Source organism: Anolis carolinensis, chromosome 2, assembly GCF_035594765.1.
Source record: "Anolis carolinensis isolate JA03-04 chromosome 2, rAnoCar3.1.pri, whole genome shotgun sequence".
NCBI lineage: Eukaryota > Metazoa > Chordata > Lepidosauria > Squamata > Dactyloidae > Anolis > Anolis carolinensis.
In genome coordinates, this window is record NC_085842.1 from 74,538,279 (window position 1) to 74,559,133 (window position 20,855).

The following is a 20,855-nucleotide window of genomic DNA, read 5'->3' on the forward strand; positions in this document are numbered from 1 at the left end:
ACAAATGACAATTGGAACAGTGAATAAGCAGATTTTATGAGCCCAATAGAGAAAAACATCCGAAAAATTAATGGAGCAGAGATTTATGTTACCATGGGGACAAGTACAACACAAATGCAACAAAACTACTACTACTGATGCACATAATCATGAACAACCCATCTGGGCCATCTTATGTCACTATGAGTCTTTATTACAGCTTAAAGTAACTGAGAATTAATAGTCTAGGTGGGGAATATTTCCTATAGTTTTCAAGTCAAAAGTTTAAAGCTAAAATTTTAATGTCCCCAAATTAAAAATTAGATGATAGTTAAAATGTATTTCAGTTTTCTGAGAAGCTTTCTGGGCTGAATCCAGTAGAATAAATCCGCTACTGCTCAGACCTGATAAAACACATGTGGGTGGTTACACTTCAGCAATGTCTCCAGTCCTCCCTTCTGTTAAATGCCTCCAGTTATTTTTCTTACACCCACACATGCTCTCTAGTTTCACACATAGAAAATTAATGAAACCATTCTGACACTAGAGGAATAACAGGAACAGGTATGCACTGTTGAAAATCTGCCATGTTGAAAATCTACTGGACAATTCTAGGATGTGTAATATCTTTGTGTGCCTTCAATGTTTCTGACCTATGGTAACCCTAAAGCAAACCTGTCATGGGATTTCCTTGACAAGAGTTGCTCAGAGGAGGTTTTGCCTTCCTCTGAGGCTGAGTATGATTTGCCCAAAGTCACTCTTGAAAAGACAAGGCCAAATTAACAAGTAGTAGCCCAAAACTGCCTAGGCAGCTCCATGCTTGAATCCCAGTCTGTCACTATAAATCAGGCCTGCACAACTTGGTTCTTGTAATTTTCCAATAATAAAAAAACTTCTTTAAGGCAGATGTGCAAAGAGCTGACCAGCAAAGGGAAAGCCCAGGGAAGCCCTTCGTGGGCTGCATCTGGCCCGCGAGCCATATGTTGTGTAGCCCTGCCCTTAATCACCCAGAGTGGGTAAATGAAGAAATGCAATACACAAAAATAGAACAATTTATCTATTACCTTGATCATGCGGAAAGTACTTGAAGCTGCACATTGCCATTTATGCTCCTCACCACCATGTTCAACAAGACCTCTTCTATGAGAAAATTAAACCCAGTTTTCTGTGTGAAAAGCCAAAGCAGCCTTCCCAAACATGATTCCATTCAGACATGTCTGTTGTTCAGCAACTTCCAATCATGCTGGTTGAGAATGGTCAGAGTTGTTTTCCAACACATCTCAAAAGAAAACCAGCCGTGGAAAGGTAAGGTAAAGAGGGAGTTTGGGTGGAATTCTATGAAAAGGGATGAATGAAGAGTAATAATAATAATAATAAATTACTAGCACAATACTAGTGTTATTTATATGAGAAAGACTACATCATCTGCAGAATAAAATACACCAGAAAATGTGATTCTTAATAACTGAAAAGTCAAGTCCTTCTTTTTACAATTTTTAAGAGCATAGAAAGTTCACATGGACATACTGGGTTGTGAAAAAGGTGACAGTCTTGGGAGAGGTACATTTTGTATCAAATATTATCTCTGCTGTAGTTCAGTTGTTCTGGGGGGACTTCATTGCAAGCAAAGACCTCTCCTTTCTTTTTGGACAGGCGGGAACTGAGATACCTGACAATAAATCATGTTTAAATTTTACTGTCTTTCATCTCGGTCCCCAAATAGGCAAAAAAAGGGGGAGTGCCCAGCAAAGAAGTCCCTCCAGACCAAATGAACTACAGCAGAGATAACATCAGATACAACACTGTCATTCTCTCCCCACTCATCTTCTTCTTTTTTCTATATTGCTGTTTTGTTGATTTTGTTTTGTGTCAGCCTTCAGCTTCCATTATTTTTAACAGCTATACTTTTGTGAATTGTATTTAGAGCAAAGATGATGGGTGACCTTATAAAAACCAAAATATGACAAGAAAGAATTTATTTTGCTTTTATTATTTATGGGAAGTCAAGGAACATAGGACCATTATGTCACCCATACCATTCAAGCAATACAAGATAATAACATAAAACACGGTTAGAGAACTCACTATTCTCAAAATATCATTTTCTTTTAACTTTTAAAACATACTGGAATGAATCATTTTAAGTACCAGTAGGTATTTGGGACATGTAAGTATTTTGCTTCCTTTTCTAGAACTGTACTTGTTATTCCTTCACAAGCTCAACATTACATTTAATTAATGACATCGAGATCCTGACAGAATACATTACATGCTATTTATAGTAATGTTGTGATGTAATCTAAACTGAAATATAATGACATCTGAAAGGCCACACAAGCTTTATGAATTAATGGAAATCCAGATTTCCATGATTCATGTCCCAAACTCACAAAACCAGAAGTGGCAACTGTGGCCCTCGAGACATAGTTGAGTTGCAAATCCTATAATCTCTCCACCACTGGGTAGAGCTGATGGTAATTGAGGGCCAAAAGTATTGGGAAATACACCCATGCTACCTTCCATCTCACATTGGCTCTCATTCATCTATGGAAAATATTCCAATATTAGTTGGCTAATGCAGTGCAGAATTTCATATATTTCTGTTAGTCATGTGTGCCCTTGATTATCTCCAGTTTACAAATCATTTAGAATTTAACATATTCTTTAATTAGATTAAGTCTGACTACACAAATCAGATTTAGAGGTATAGCAATACCTAAGAGCTTAAATATTTTATAAGAAACAGTACACAACATCAATTCCTTCAGTGAGTCTGATGCACATGTGAATGTTACAGGGTGACCAAAAATGAGCCATTTCAAGTATAAAAGACAAAATTAACCATGGGTATGAGCATTAATTGATTCAAGGGCCTTCTGACAAAGATGAGGTATCTGTTCAATTTTCTGAACAGTAAGGTATCTGCTTAAGTTATTACTGGATGAAAGGTATACCATGTCCCTCTTATGATAGCATTTACATAGCATTTTTAGCTTAAGAAAAAAATAGATGATAAAAGACTTTCCAAAAACATGTTATATATTTCTAAATATATGTGGAAATAATACTGACAATGTTTCATGGAATAAGGGGAAAGTTCAGACTCATGTACCTGAAGAGCATCTTCTCCTGTACCAGCCTACTAAGAATTTAAGAGAAGCTCAACCTACTTGGGATCTAAAGTTTGAGACACTGACACTTGAAAATTAACTTTTCCAATACCTCCCTATCTGAGCTAAGCAACCTGTACTTACAATGTCTAAAAAGAGTCTTGCCTAGGGCCCTACCACACTTTGGTGGCATTTTGACTATAGAATTCACTTCTGGTAGAGATTTGGTTGAGCTTCACACTGTTGTTATGCAGGAGTGAGCTGTGGCAAGTCCTATACCAGTGGGGCAATAAATCTACTTTAACCAATAGAGCTTCACAAGACACTGAACCCCATTTCCCCAGATAGGGTTCAGCACTTTGGATTGCCCCTATTAAGGCTATAAAACTTGGAGTAGATTCACTGCCCACTCACAGGAAACCTTCCAGCTGTCACTGGGAGTGTGCTAAAATATTTGTTATTCAAAGTTAACTTGACATGGTTAACTATTATCTGAGGTTTCATGCATTCAAGGGATATCCAAGAATGTAACTCCTGAGGATATGGGGATCATATTGTATTGTTGTGATTTTAAATGTCTGCCGTGTTAGTTGGGTTATGTTGCTATGACAAAGGGCAAGCTACAAACATAACTGAATTAGCTGACTAATGGCTGGCTATTACTGTCTTTTTTTCTATTTATTTTTTTGGCACTGAAAGAAAAGCAAAGTCAAACTCAGTCTTAACCAATCTTGTCAAGAAAAACTCATGACCTTATGGTCACCTTAAAAGGTCACCGTAAATGGGAAATAACTTGAAGGCACCCATCAACATCAAAAAGTTTGCATTTACTGCGATATTTGTAAACCACACTACGATCTCAGAGAGTAAGTGGTAAATCAATAACAATTATAACAATAACCTTTCAGATTTTTGAGGAGAAAAGAGCCATATGAAGCATAAGATGGAGAAAGAAGATGAACATATGTGAATTGGCTTTATCTTTATAGCCAGAACAGAACTTGTTAACAGGCTGTCAGCTAACATGATATTTGGCCAATGAATAAATAATTGTACTAGTTACACAATATATGTGTCTGAACTAACAAGTGATAGATGTCAGGAATAGTCAGAAACAATCAAGAAAAGAGGAGCTGAGGCACAAAAGCCAAATATCAAAGGTTATGAGTAAGTCAGGAGCAAAAAAAACCAAAAGGCAAGGTCAAGAAGCAAGCCAGATGTCAAGACCAAAGGACAAACAAAAAACACTGGAATATGTCATAGCTCAAGAATACTGCTGTTCATGACCTACGGTCCCACTATTCTCTCTCCTAGCTTCAGTGAACACAACAGTGCCACAAGAATAGAACCATTTTTATGCTTCAACTTAATATTAGGTATTTATTTAAGAAAATTTGTATCTTACTCACAAGGATTCTGCAGCTCAACTGTAACCAAATCTATTTTAATGTAAACAGTAGTTTTCAATTTAGTTCAATTAAACACAATATTTTGCTTATTGTTTTCAATTTAGAGTAAGATGGCAGATTTGACCACGAGTGAAATGGCTTCATCATGAAGTTGGTGAACATCAATTAACTCATTCTTCACTAAGGCATTTTCCACCTTTAGCTATACTGTATTTCCAAGATTATTGCACAAGTTTTGAAGATAACAACATTTATTGATAACACCCTTTCCCCGATGTTTTTATTTTCTTCCACAATTGTGTTGTAGCATTACATGTTGTGTTCAGTGTAAAATGTAATACAGTGGTTCATTTTTTTCATTTCCCACGCCCACCCACTTCCACACCACTGAATCCGCATACAAATTGGGAGTGGGTGTCTCCATGATCTGAACGTAGGGGAAAATCCAAATCTTGCTGTAGGATTCAGATTTTCTCCTGTTTTTTTTTTAAACCTGAGGTGGGACCTTACTAAGCGGCATTCTCCAGGTTAAATTGGATTAGCCTGGATGTCTTTTATATACACCTATAGATTGATCCAATGCCGCAATAGCTGAAATTGTTAGTGTAGATGCACCCAGATATATAGTTATCTGCCATGTGAAACCTTTGTTTGTACTTATTATTTTAAAGGTGAAAGTCCAAATGCATGGACAGACATGCAAGCAATATTAATCCCCCACCACCCCATGATTTTGCTACCTTTCTCATGCCTGGATCTCCCGACTCGCAGAAAAAGAGGAATTTTTGCCTGCTAATTAGCATTGAAGTGTTTACAACCTTTGATATGATGATAAAGTCAAATTAAGATTTTCAAACATAAGAATAAAAACAGACACTGAACAAATGTTACAAAGAAAATTAATAATTTCTGTATTTTTTCCATTTCTAAGCTAGTGTAAAGCCTTTGTCATGTTTGAAAGGTCTGGCATTATTATTATAAAAACACTAACCCCATTTAGAAAATAAGATCACAAAAGCAAATAAAGAGTAAATGAAGTCTAATTTGCATTTTTAAATAAGTTCTTTTGCAGTCTTTGTGCTGTTTCCAGAGTCAAAAAGGACATTAATCATATGACCTTGATTCAAAGAAGCATTTATGACTTTATTAATCAATTAACACATTTTAAAATTATTTTAGTAAAACTTCAGATGGTGATTCCTTCCCCAGAAGAAGCATTGCCTATTTTTTTTTGATCATTAAGAATACCTTTCCAAAATTGCTGTAAAATTGCTAAAATTTCTTCAAAATCTAGTGCTTTGTATGCACATTTGTTCAACCTGCATTAATCTGATGGATTAAGTGAGAGCCCTGATTAGAATGTATTCAAGTAAACCAAAGCAGAGCTCACAATTCTGTCATTTCAAGAACCAAAAACCTAACATCAATTTTCATCATCTATCATAGGATAAATATTGTAAACAAGACTCTAACATGGCCAATACTGAAAGACTGTTTTCTTTAGATTCTTAATGTTTGATTTCTGTGTAGTTGTATGAACAAAAACATAGACCTAAGAACTAAGACAGGTCATTAAGAATGGGAAGGTACTGCTGTTAAGTAAATAGCATGTCAAAGCAGCACAATAAATACATTCCTGAACTGAGGCATTTTATATGCCTCAAAGGATTTACTGCAAGTGGTTTCTACTGCTCTCTTCAAAATGATAAAGTCTTTAAAAAATAGTCCTTTCAGCAAATAATCAGTTTCCTGCATGTAGGAAAAATGGAATTGTTCAGAGAGGCACATGATTTAAGAAGCACATCTCTGCACTAAGTCAAAAGGCAGAGGAGTAATCATTACAACTTCAGCAGGAAATCCTCCCGAATGAACTGTTTTAGTAAAGACTCAGAACAACATTCATGTTGAGGCCACACTATGTTCAAAACACACTGTTTATTCACAAAGTTGCTTCACTTAACATCCGTTCAAAATTATAGGCACTGAGATTAGTGAAGTGTGTGCATGCACAATTAAAAACTGTTCCTTTTGTAACCAATCCAAGTAAAAATGCTCAAGTTCATTTAAAACTAGGAATCAAAATGCAGTTGGATATCTAGAAGAAACACTTTAAATATCTAAAAATACAATACAAAGGTTGACGGTATGTGTTCCAATCTCTGTAACCACACACCACCACAGTCCAGCTTCTCATCTATGCCAAGAACACAAGACACCGTTTTCAAAGGGAACTATTATGAACAGCAAACAAGATGAGACATGGTCATTTCATAGACACAAGCAGATGATGCAAGGAGATTAGGCAACACAATGTTCCCTCACTTATCGTGGGGGTTACATTCCAGGACCACCTGCGAAAAGTGAAAATCTGCAAAGTAGGGATGCTATATTTGTGTTGTTTACAATCTCACTGGCAAGTAGTGTCTCTGTCTGCCGCTGCCTTGTGAGGCTAAAACAAAACTGCTTCTGCCTCCTTTTATCTCCCTTCGGCTTCTCCTTCCTTCCTTCCTTCCTTCCTTAGGCTTCTCCTTAGGAAGGAAGCAGAAAAAGGGATTTATAATATTACTAGCTTTGCCCGGCCACACGTTGCTGTGGCTTATGGGAATCATTTGTTGGTCAGGTGGAATAGCAGTGAATAACGTTACAGCCTCAAAGCCTGGCCATTTTCTGGAGTAGCTGGAGTAGCACCCTCAATCAAAGAGCTGCTTTGAAGCCTGGCTATTTCCTTAGTAGGGGAATCCTTGTTTGGCCAGCTAGAACTGCACTGAATAGTCTTGCAGCTTAAAAGCCTGGCCGCTTTCTACATAGGGCATCCTTTCTAGCCCTGGTTGTATGGGACAGAGTAGCCTTGTGGCTTCAGAGCTTGGGGGTTTTCTATCTAGAGGAAATCTTGGTTGGCCAGGTTGAATAGTACTGAATAGCCTTGCTGCTTGCAAGCCTGGCCGCTTTCTAACTTGCAGAATCCTTGGTTGACCAGTTTGAATAGCAATTAATAGTCTCAGTGTGGCAGGTATGAATACTGCAATTAGCCACCTTGATTAGCATTTAATGACCTAGCAGCTTCAAAGCCTGTTTGCTTCCTGCCTGTGATGTTTGGGTGCTAAATTCATAAATACAGTAATTTCTACATAGCATCACCGTGCATTGAACTACTTTTTCTGTCAAATTTGTTGTATAACATGATATTTTGGTGCTTAATTTGTAAAATCATAACGTAATTTGACGTTTACTAGACTTTTCCTTAATCCCATCTTATTATCCAGCATATTCATTTATCCAACATTCTGCCGGGTTGTTTATGTTGGATAAGTGAGACTCTACTGTATATTTATAATCTTATATTATCTGCTTAGATCTGGATTATATGAGGCTCCTTCTACACAGCTGTATAAAATGCACACTGAAGTGGATTATATGGGAGTGTGGACTCAAGATAATCCAGTTCAAAGCAGTTAAGATTATAAATGGGCAATATAGCTGTGTGGAAGGGCCTTGAGTCTACACTGCCATATAATCCAGTTCAAATCAGATAATATGTATTTTATAGGCAGTGTGGAAGAGGCCTGATTGAAGAGGCCCTGGACGTCATTAAATGGCTGAGTGGGTTGCTAGGAGACAAAGTGGGCAGAGCTTAGCCTTATAACTGGCAGCAATGGGGAAAAAACAGCTATTCCTCTTCCTCTAATTAGGAGATTCTAATGGTTGGCACATTTCATATTTTTCTACTACCTACTATGGTAGTATATGAACAACAGTTCTAAAAACATTAATCTTCAAGATGCTTTTGTTATTATAACTCTTTTAGAATAACAAACTCACAGAATCAAAGAGCTAGAACAGATCCTATAGGCAATGTTGTCCAACCCCATCATACAGAAATACACACACTCATCAGAGGATCCCACTATCTCCCTACACTATCTCCCCACACTATTGACTAATTCATTTCAATTAGAAACAGCTGGTCCACTTGTTAAATCCAACCATGTCCCATACAAAGAAATTGTCTGTAAGGTTAGTGTAGAATTTGTTGAACCTTTCATTCCTGGAAAAGCTTTACTGCCAACATGTGTCAGGATGGTTAAAGTTTACCAGTCTGTTTCATATGCTCTAATTATTTTATTATTCATTATTATTCATTTATTTCTATCCCACTTTTATCCCTGCAAGGGGAGTGGCTTACAACCTATAAATTCAAACAGCTACAGTAAAAAATACAACATAAATCCAAGTCATGGATCTCCTCATAGGCATGCCCTTGGCACAAAATGCTACTCCTCCTCCATTTCATTCTATTTATCTGGAATAATTTATACCTCTCTAATCATTCCAATCACGAGACTCATCCCACTAGGTTCCAATGCTACCTATTAAATTTAATTTGCTGAGTTCTCTAATTGTATTAAAAATTAAGCTAACATTTTAATGCATTTGCTAGCAACCTCCCCACCCCCCATGCTGTTTAACGTATACATGAAACCACTGAGAGAGGTCATCTGGGGTTTTGGAGTACAGATGACACACAACTATACTACTTCCCAATTAAAGCCAAGGAAGCTGTCCTGACCCTAAACCAATGTCATCAGTAATGGACTGGAAGAGGACAAACAAATTGAAACTCAATCCTGACAAGACAGAGGTACTCCTGGTCAGCTGGGAGACAGACCAGGGAATAGGGATTCAGTCTGAGATGGATGGGGTTATATTCCCCTTGACGAATAAGGTCCGCAGTTTGAGGGTCCTCCTAGACTCAGTGTTGAACCTGGAGGCCCAGGTAACTGCGGTGGCCAAAAGGGCCAACTGTGCCCGTTCCTTGCGAAGCTGGATGTGGCCACAGTGGTACATGCCTTAGTTACATCTCATCTGAATTACTATAGTGTGCTCTACATGGGACTGTCTTTGAAGTGTGCTCAGAAACTTCAGCTGCCAGTTTGTTTGGGCACAATTCAAAGAGCTGGTTCTGACCTTTAAAGCATTAGATGGTTCGGGTCCAGGCAATTTGGCTGACTGCATCTCCTTGTATAAACCTGCCTGGGCCCTGAGATCATTAGGAAAGGCCCTTCTCTCAGTCCCATCTCCATCTCAAGCTCCATTGGTGGAAATGAGAGAGCGGGCCTTCCTTCTCAGTGACTGCCCCTCGACGCTGGAACTCCCTTATTCCTAGGGAAGCCAGAATGGTCCCCTACCTGCTGACTTTCCAGTAGAGGCTAAAACCTTTTTATTTAGGCAGGCTTTTAAATAAGAAGGCTTTTAAGATCAAGTCAGAAGGTGCTTTTTATTATTAAAAATGTTCAATTTATACAACAAAAAGGAGAAAAAACAGGAAAGAAAAAAAAGAAAAATGGGGGGGGGGTAGAGTTATTATTAGTAGATTAAACCATGACAAATATTAAATATGTTGCAAAAGAAAAGGGAAGAGGTTAAAGATATGGAGGAAGGGCAATGTACAGTTTTCTTAATGTCCTTATTACATTGGAAAAAAAATCAATTTCCCCCCTTTTTAATACATCTATTTCTGTATATCAATTAGAAAGATTATGTGAAATACCAAAAAACCATGTAAAAGGAGGAGTGGTGCTGTCACCAAACATTATGTCCAATAGCTGTATGATTTTTTTGTTTTGAATGTGTTTATGGATTTTAACTGAATTATTTAATGCAAGTGATATTTAATCCTGTTTTAATGTTTGTATATTTGTAGATTTTAAATTGTACTGAAATGCTTTTAATGTGAGCTGTTTTGAGTCTCCTTGTGGAGCGGAAAAGCGTGATATAAATAAATAAACGTAATAATTGGCAAAACATATTGCAAGATAACAAAAAGAAAGTCTGACATCCCTTTGATATAGATAGAAACAACAGAGGTAGGGAAAGTGGCATTAAAGCAAAGAGGGCAGAACAATATTTGTTCTGTTCTTTATACTTCAGGATCACTTTCACAAGGGTAAGACATATGGAAGCAGAAAATAATGTGGTTTAAAAAAAACTGTGAAGAAACAGTGTTATTTAGGAGGGTAGGATTAAGTGCCCTGCAAAAGAAACAGTGAAAGAAAAGGGCATATCAGCAAAGAAGCCAGCAGACTTAAAATGACAAATGGTAGAGATGGGGTAATGTAACGAATCTAGATCTGTTTTTCCTATAGGCTTTTAATAAATTATGTAATAATATACATATTTTTGAAAATATGATCACTTTTGTGGTGAGAAGCATTTTTCTAACTCATGGAAAAATGAACTCAAGTGGAATTCTTAAAAATTATAATGAAATGCTGGATGACTTGAATGCCTCTTGTTCCTGTAGAATAATTTTCGACATAATTTAAAATGTCCTGCAAATCAGATTTCTTTAACAAGGAAGAGTATTATATTGTCATAAACTATTGCAAATTGGATTTGTTCACATTGTGCCATTGAAGTTGGGAGTTTAACTGACTAAACATTATTTCGTTTCACTCTGATATGTGACTCTAATTATTATTCTTATTAAACTTTATTATAACGAAGTCATTATAATTCTTATAGTCAATGCAGAAAGAGACAGAATAAAGTTGAAAGATAGACAGCAAAGAAGAATGTATTGTTCTGCCACAGATCAGTACAATTAGAGAATTTTGCAATATTAGAATTTTTAAGACTAACGAAGGTTCTTGATGAGTAAGCTTTCCAAACAAGGCATGATTTTAAAATTAGTTTTCTACTACCTTCTCTCATGACAAAAGTGAGTTGACTGCATATGTTCTAAACCTCATATATACTTGGGATGCTTGGATCTGGGCAGCGGCTTCAAGCTAGGCCCAATCATGGTGAAATAGCATTTGAAAGTCTTTGTCTATATGGAAAATTACAAATTTAACATACTTTCATGACCAAATGGGAAGTAGTGATAGGCCTGGACTTAGTTGCAGCATGGCTATAGATGAGTACTCAACTATTCTCAAACTTTGGTCCTCCAGGTATTTTGGATTTCAAATCCCAGAAGCCAGAGATTCTGGAAGCTGAATCACAGGTTGAGAACAGCAGGTTTAGATACCATGCTAATTAAAATTGTGATCATTACTACTAGTCCTGGATAAACTGCTGCATAGCTTTATCCTTGCAGTACAAATAAAAGTGCACTTTGGAGGTGGAATACATGTGAGAGCCAGTAATTTATACTGTTTGAATGTTGGATTAGGGCTCTGGGAAACCAGAGTTCAAATCTCTTTTTAGCCATGGAAATCTACTGCAAAACTCTGGGCAAGTAGCACATTTTCAGACTTAGAGAAAAGCAACAGCAACCCTCTAAACAAATCTTGCCAAGAACACTCTGTGACAGAGTTCACCTTAGGGTTGCCACAAATTAGAAATGGCTTGAAAGCACGCAACAGCAACAAAGAGAATATTGAAGCCACCATATATTGTTGGACTTCAACTCCTATGAGCCAGCCTGATGAGTAGACAACCATAATGGAAAATGTCGTTCAACAATATCTGGTTTGGGGTGGGAATAATGTGGACCTCCACAACCAAACATCAGCTTTAGCTAGTATAGCTAGCTAATGGTGATGAACAATGTGAACTGGTGTACAACAGCTGGAAGGACCCTGAATGAACTACACGCATGTACATCTCAACCTATCTCTCTTGTGTGGTAGGCTGAGATATGTGACCTTTCCCAAATTCTGAAGCCAAACATTCTGAACTAAATCCAATAATAGTTCTGACTAAAGTAGGCCTACTAAAATAAATGAGATTTACATGAGCCATGGCCAACATTCCCATTCCTTGCAATGTGTTTTCTCAAATTGGGACAAAAATTAGATTTGCCCTTTGGTGTTAGCAACAATCTCCTGACATTTTGGTCCCAAAGACACAATAATTGTTTTTGAAACACAATAATTGATCCTATGGTATATTAACCAGCAAATATAGTAATTGGGGTAGCAAGAACAGTGGAAAGAGGAAAAAGTAAATGTTCAAAAATGGGAGCAGAATTCAGAGGTTATTCCTTGCCTTCCGCATGTCACCAAAAGAAGAAATAGATCCCCCCCCCCCCACACACACAATTCCTATCAAAACTATGCTTTGAGTTTGAGTACTATACTTGAGTTTGTAGTACATGTACAACCATTACAGAGAATACCAGAGGTCCAGGATGACATAAGAAGAAAGTAGTATTACCATTGAAATGCATATCTTGCAAAGTACATAAAATGATAATTTAGAATTTCATCCAAAAATTCATCCAAATCTCTCATAAAAAATTAAAATGCACAGAATTTAAAAAAAATTCAATGACATTTCAGTTGTACAAAGGTTTTTGCCTATCCATCATAGAAAGCAAATGTTTATATCTGAGTAACTCCTTAGAGGATAAGATTACTTCTTTCCATCACAGAAATCTTGTCAATTATGATACACTGTAAAACTCCACATCCACCCAAAAAGAAGGACTCATGATACCAAGGAATCAAATGTGCTAATGAAATGATTCAATATTCTGAAAAGGTAAGTTGTTTAAATTTTTAGAGCAATTATCCACTTTCACCTAATCCATCTTGCTGTTTGCAAGAATAATATTAATGTTGTATGAAACCATTAGTAGCAAATAAGGACGTTTTCAAAATACAGGCAGTCCCTAAATTATAAACATCTGACTTACAAATGACTCATAGTTAAGAATAGGGGTGAAATAACAGGAAGTGAGAGAAATCTACACCTCGGAAGGGAAATTCACTCCTGGAAGAGTTATCATGGGGAAAATGTGTCTCACTGATGCTGTATCATCAATCCTTGTCTCCACAACAAGCCATTTTTTCAAAATCCAATTATCACAGGGACAGAAAGTAAAGTGCAATCTTCTGAACAGGAGCATAGACAACAAAACAAACATTACAGGGGTGTTAACCATTCCCTATGCTATCCAAAGGTAATATAGTTGGCTGGAGTTACACATAAAAATGTACTTGTTCCAACTTAAACAAATTCAACTTGAGAGCAAACCTACAGAACCTGTCTTGTTCATAACTTGGGGACTGCCTGTATTCTGAGATTATTACCTGGCATCAGTAAAAATTTTGTTAAAATGTAAAACACCGGTGTTTCAATTTAAAAACAGTAACACAATACACAACTTTCTCGTTCAGATATGGTCCTTGCTCTCTGTTTGGTTTTGCTGGGTATTTTTGTAAGCTTGCTGCTGTTGTTTAGAGGCTTTATTTCGTATTTAAGAGGGAATACAGACTTCGTTACACATCTTATTCTTAAAATAACAAAACAGAAATGTTACTTTTCCTTTAGCCATCCAGATTATTAAGACAATTCATTCTATCTGTATTTGTACCATCACTGACAGACAGCTTTAGTCTAAATCTTAAGGTCAGCACACAGCTGATGCTTCTCTGTATACTCAAGATACAGCTGTGTTCAACCAGCTTGATTCCCAAATGCCTGCTATGTCAGCCCCTCCCTGCTGAACTGCTGCTATTTATGTCAAGGGTGAGTTGGATTTAGCAGAGGGAATGCATATACTGGCAGGAACAAGGAAAAATCCAATTGTATAATAATTTGGTGATTCTGTAGACTATGCTTCTAAAAACGATTGTGTAAGGATAGAAACCTTAACAGAAAGCCAGCAAGGTGTAGTGTTTTGAGCACTGGACTACAAATCTGCAGAGGAAGGTTTGAATCTCCGCTTAGCTATGGAAACACTCGCTGAACCTTAGAGGAAGCCAAAGGCAACCCCTCTCTGAACAAATTTTACCAAGAAATCCTTGTGATAGGATCAGCTTGGGGTTGCCATAAGTTGGAAACAACTTTATATATATATAAACTAAAGGGGTTAATTCTTTTTAAAGAAAGCAAATAATGTTACACAAACTGTTTTCTGAAAGCAAAATTTCACCTCAAAGCAACAAGCATCTGGAATTGGGTGTATTCTCTGTGAGAAATCTACATATATTGCCATTCAGGTCCTTTCCATGAAAATTCAATATTAACAAAATCTATCAGAGAAACATAATTATTTATTTATTTCATACACTTGTATCCCATCCTTCTCACACCCGGAAGGGGACTCAGGGCGGCTTCACAACCACAAACATTAGATGTCAAAACACAATTATAAAACAATTACAATTAAAACACAATTAAAACATCAATGATAAAAACATCATTTAAAAATTGCACAAATCTAAGTCATAGTCCAGGGTCTATCCATTATCAGTCACATAAATCATTATTATTATTATTATTATTGCTGCTGCATTTGCTGATCAAATGCCTGGTCCCACAGCCATGTTTTGAGGGTTTTTTTCCTGAAAGGACAGAAGAGGGGGGGGGGGGGGCTGACCTGTTAAACACACTAGTTCTCCTTGTCACTCAAAAACACTAAGCCCCTCCCCCCATTTCCAATGTCTATTCTTTCTCTACACTGTAGCCTATCCTAGGGTGCATCTATGCACCCTAGGATAGTGGCATTGATGCCACTTTAATTGCCATGCATTCTGCTATGGAATCATGGGAGTTGCAGTTTTGCAAGAAATTTAGCCTTCTCTGCTAAAGAGTACTGGTGCCTCACCAAACTATAATACCCGTGATTCTGTAGGATTGAGTCATGGCAGTTAAAGTGGTGACAAACTGCATTAATTCTACAGTATAAATGCACCTCTATTCCATAAGGCAGTGGTTCTCAACCTGTGGGTCCCCAGGTCTTTTGGCCTACAACTCCCAGAAATCCCAGCCAGTTTACCAACTGTTGGGATTTCAGGGAGTTGGAGGTCAAAACATCTGGGGAACCACAGGTTGAGAACCACTGCCATAAGGTCTCCGATCCCTCTGGTGTAGCATTTTGGGGTACAGAGAGGCTACCAAGGGGAGGAGGTGAAAATCTCCTTCAGTCGGGCCAGATGCAGATACCTACATTTGGAGTCAAGTCCTTAGTGTTGCCAGTGGAGCAAAATAGCTACTACAACATGATGTAACAATCTGATATTTGAAATATATTTACTTTATATTGGATCAATCCCAAAGAATAGCTATACTTATTTATTTGCAATTAGATGATTTACAAATATTTTAATAAAGTAAAAACAAAAACAATTCAGCCATAAAATATTAGAATGTCAACACCAGGAAATGTAAACAATAAAAACAAAAATAAAAACTAAGAATGGAACACCTAGCCTGGAATCCAAAGCTCACGAAAGATGATGGAGAGCATTCAACAGTTAGGAGCAGTCACTGAGAAAGCTCTTTTTTCTGGTAGCCACCCTTCACACTAGTATGGACATCAGTAACCAAAGAGCTTACAAACCACACGGGAACATATGAAAGCAGGGGTTGTTTAGTAAACAGGTGCCAAGCCATTTGGGCCTTTAAAGGTTTAACATTAATACTTTAAATCTGCCCAAACCTGACCGGTAACCAATGTATTTCATACACATTGAATATCAATATCCTACACCAGAAACATCAGTCAATAGGTTCACACACAAGTATGAAAAATGAGATTCTTACAAATTATACACATACTCACAAGATGTCCTGTCTGATTCATATGATCAAACAAATGAATGTTATTTTTCATATAGTAAATCAAATGAGTATCATTTTCATGCTTAATGTAAAAAAAATCCCTAATAATTTTGTGTCATGTAACATGCAGCTTCAACTCATTTTTTTTCATTTTTAAGCAAATCCTTAGTATATTTTGCAAAATCCAACTTCTGACTTTGAAAGAACAAAGCTTTCCAAAACAAAAACAGCTGTTTTCTACACAAGTTTAGAAATAACCTTAGCTGGAAGATATACAAAACTGTATACACTTTAGCTGGGATTTTTAGATCCAGTTTATTATTTAGATCTGGAAACCTGAGATGTTGTTACAATGTCCAAACCAGAAGCCACCAATCTGTTACAACAAGCATAAAGATGCAAAGAGTGATTGAGAATGGAAAATATGAGGAGTGAAAGGCAATGTTCAAAAATACACAGTCACCACTAGGCCAGTATAGAAAACTGTTTACATTATATTGGTGCATACAAGCCAAAAGGATATTCTATTTTGGCAAACATTTGACAATTGCAATCATTAAACCTTATATACAGTACATCTTGCATTTCTGGAACAGAGCAAGGTGCTTCCAGTCTAGCATTCTGTTTTTAACAGCAGCCATCCAACTGCATTCTCAAGAAAGACATAATAATCTCACATTATTTATCCCCAGCATTTAGCACAGTGAGGCATAATGCCTCTGAACATGGAAGCTTCATTCAACCATGGTGGCTGGTAGTCATAAATAAACCTATTATTGGATGTGACTCATACTTTACAAGCTATCAAAGCAGTGTCACCTCCCAACTTGGAATAATGCATTTTACTTTAAATACACAATACGATTTTCATTTAGATATTAAGAAATAGTATTTCATGCAGTGGATCCTATTGGTTTGTAGTCTATAATTATCATTTACATATAAAATTATATAACAAGGGGATGCAGACTATTTAAATAAGGTGCTAAGTCATTCACTGTATTTTTTTAAAATATTCAACGATAATAATATTTGCTACCATACTCAGACAAAAAAAAATGAAAGACTGGAAACGTTATGTTTCATTTTCATTTTCAAGCATATTATAAAAATAATACCTAAAGACAACAATGCTAGTCAGTGGCAGCACAGTACTATTTTATGTAAGTCTACTCAGGAGACCCATTGAGATTAATGGGAATTAGCCTGTTCTGCTTAATCATATAATGATTACAATAAGAGTATGTTGAATACAGTGGGTCTTATGTCTAAACAGATGTATGAAGGACTGCCCTGTTAGTCTTTGCAAGTCATTAGCGCACAGGCTTTCAGGGCTGATACACAAACATGGCTGAAAGGTACAGAGCCAAGTCATGATATTTCGTATCATAATCTAGGCGCATTTCATGAGTATTCTTGATTTGGTGTAAACATTTTCTTTCTTTTAAAAAAATACATCTAATTTGAAACAGATCTCCTATTTGCCTTCTGTCCAGACTGCTGTTCAGGTCAATACCTGACTAGCTTTAGCAATTCTGCAGAATTGGGTGCTCCTAGATCAGAGTTCACAGTGTAAATACTGTATTTTTCAAAGCACCGAGCCAAAAAAAAAAAAATCAAGGTAATTACTCAGATACCAGGGAAACATGGTATATTTTTGTGTTGCAGGAATCGTAAATGAATGTATATTTACTATAACATCAAAGACATTTAAATTATTATCGGTATTTACTTTCAGTACTTCATATCTGTTGAATGTAAACTCGCCAATGGGATGGCTGGGACCTGTTTAAAGAGCTACTTTGCATTTGTTACTCCAATTTAAAATGCATTTAGGAAAAAAAGATTCCACCTAAGCACTCCCCTGACAGTAAAAGCTTTTCAATAGTGGAAGAAGATGCCTTGGAGTGTGTGTGTGTGTGGGGGGGGGGGTGTCCTTCTCTGGAGATATTTAAGCAGAGGCTGGATGGCCATCTGTCAGGAGTGCTTTGATTGTGTGTTCCTGCATGGCAGAATGTGGTTTGACAGGATGGCCCTTGTGCTCTCTGTTTCAGATGCTCATCGTTTGTAGGCAAACCTCATAATGTTGCACCTATCTCTTTGTAAACTGCATGTACAGTATCTATTTCTAATCTCCATGTCATCCCCGACATGGCTCACTATTCCAGTGTAGCTTTGAGAGAGCTCTTCCCTTATTTCTCAAGAATCACATGCAGCGATCATCATGTGCTATGCTCCACACTGGTGCCGTACGTGAAATTTGCCAAGCACACGGTGTTCCCATCCATCCTGGAAAGCTGCAATCAATTGTAACTTTCCAGTGCAGGTGTATTTGTGTATGTGGGTGGGTGCATCAAGCTGCCTCTCAAGCCAGGGCAGCCCCATTCATTTTTATAGCATTTTCTTAGGCAAGGAATACCCAGAGGAGGTTTACCAGGCATTCCCAAGGACACTCAAATAAGAGCGTCACGTGTCAGGTCTGACCTACCCCTTCCAAACAAAAATACAGTAGACTCTCAACTAACCAGAACTCAAGCATTTGGAGCTCTCAAGCAACCAGCAAAAAAGTCACCTCAATAATACCACATTCACAAAGTTATTATAATACAGCAAAAATGTTTTACATTACGTTTGCCTTTACTTATCTTCATGTGCTTTTAAATGACTGTATTTCAATATTAACCTCAAGTTGATACAGATTGTATGGCATGGTGTAGAATGGAGTATAGTATTGCTTATGCCTATTTTTAATAGAACTCTCAAGCAACCAGACACTACCTTTACCTGGCATCTACTAACCCCCAGGGGTGCCAGATAAATGGGAGTTTGGTGTAATAAGGGAGTTGTTGTTGAAGGCTTTCATGCCCAGAATACTGGGTTGCTGTGAGTTTTCCAGGCTGTATGGCCATGTTCCAGAAGCATTCTCTCCTGACGTTTCGACCACATCTATGTCAGGAATCTTCAGAGATTGTGAGGTCTGTTGGAAACTAGGCAAAGAAGGTTTATATATCTGTGGAAGGTCCAGGGTGGGAGAAAGAACTCTTGTCTGTTGGAGGCAAATGTGAATGTAGCAACTGATTAGCATTGAAAAGCCTTGAAGCTTTAAGGCCTGGCTGATTCCTGGCTGGGGGAATCCTTTATTGTCCCTAATTGTTTCATGTCTGGAATTCCCTGTTTTCAGAGTGTTGTTCTTTATTTACTAGCCTGATTTTAGAGTCTTTTTAATTCTAGTAGCCAGATTTTGTTCATTTTCATAGCTTTTCAATGCTAATCAATGTGATCACGTGCAACATTGACACTTTCCTCCAGCAGTCAAGAGTTCTTTCTCCCACCCTGGACCTTCCACAGATATATAAACCTCCCTTGCCTAGTTTCCAATAGACCTCACAACCTCTCTGAGGATGCCTGGGCAACATGACATGAGAGAATGCTTCTGGAACATGGCCAGCGAGCTTGGAAAACTCACAGCAACCCAAGGAGGAGTTCTTTCAGATGCAGAATATGTGGGGAAAGGGGCAAACCTCTCTTCCCAGGTGATTTCCCACTTGGGCATGCAGGAGGCACCCATTGCCTTCCTTGTGTGCTCTCATTTCTGGGGGCATCTATACTATAGAATTGATACAGTTTGACACCACTTTGCCAAGGCTCGGTGTTTGGAATCAGTGCCAAAGCTCTGAGTTATGGGATCCAAGGAGCTGTAGTTTCACAAGGTCTACAGCAGGCATGGGCAAACTCCGGCCCTCCGGGTGTTTTGGACTCCAACTCCCACCGTTCCTAACAGCCTAACACCGGCTGTTAGGAACGGTGGGAGTTGGAGTCCAAAACACCCGGAGGGCCGGAGTTTGCCCATGCCTGGTCTACAGTCTTGCCTGCCAATGAGCACCGCGCCTCACGAATGGCAATTCCCAGGAGATCAAAGCATGGAGGCATAACTGCCAGGGCTCCCTTCCTCCCTCCCTCCCTCCCACCCGGGTCCTCCCCAGTCCTCACCACTCCGTGTGGGGCTCGTCGATGACCAGCAGGAGCTTGAACTTTTTGGCCGCGGCCGGGGAGACCGAGCTGGCATCCACCAGCCCCGCCGAGGCGGCCGTTTGCTTCACGGCGTTGGAGAGCGAGCTGAAGAAGCTGCTGCCCACCGACTGCTGGGGCTGGGGCTGGGGCTGAGGGGAAGGCTGCGGCGAGGCCGAGGAAGGCGGCGGTGGCTGCTGCTGCTGCTGCTGCCTCCGCTCCGAGGCCGGGGAGCCCGCGGAGGGAGCTGGAGCTGGGGCCGGGGAGGGCGGCGGCTGCTGGGGCTCCGGCCGCTGCAGGTCGGTCATGTAGCCATTGGGCAGGTTGGCGATGAAGCTGCTGTCCGAGAGCCGCCGCCGCAGGAAGTTCATCATCTGGCCGCCGCGGGAAGGGAAGGAGGACTGGCCGCGGACGGGGAGAAGCAAGAGAGAGCGGGCGAGAGGTGCAGGGAGACGCCAGCCGAGCAAGGAGTGCCGCCTGCCTGCCTGCCTGCCTGCCTGCTTGCCTGCCTGCCTGCCTACCAGCGCCACGGAGCCGTCGGCGGGGGCTGGCTGCCTGGCTGCCGCTCCGCCGCCGCTCTGCCCTTCCACCGCCTGCCCCTAGGGGGCGCTCGCCGAACAGGCCCCGAGCAAGAGGAGGAGGAGGATGCTGATGCTGCTGCCGCTCTCGGCGCCCCCGGAGTCCCCTTTCTGGGGGAAGCCCTCCCTCGCCTATCCCCGCCTCTCTTTTGGGAAACACCTTGACCTTTCAGATGAGAGCCCCAAACGCTTTTATAGTAGAATCTTCTCTTGCGGTATACAATCAGGTGCAATTATGCAAGGCAATGGTTTCAGTT

At 39.0% G+C, this 20,855-nt stretch overlaps 1 protein-coding gene across 1 annotated transcript in view; it reads right to left on the bottom strand.

Moving 5' to 3' along the window:
* Positions 1–20,570, bottom strand: part of syn2 (synapsin II) — a 202,692-nt gene extending 182,122 nt beyond the window's left edge. The window contains exon 1 of the mRNA XM_003217671.4: positions 20,003–20,570. Coding sequence (XP_003217719.2) covers positions 20,003–20,394 — 392 coding nt within the window. The 5' untranslated portion in view covers positions 20,395–20,570. The remainder of the gene's footprint in view (positions 1–20,002) is intronic.
* Between the last annotated feature and the right edge of the window lie 285 nt (positions 20,571–20,855).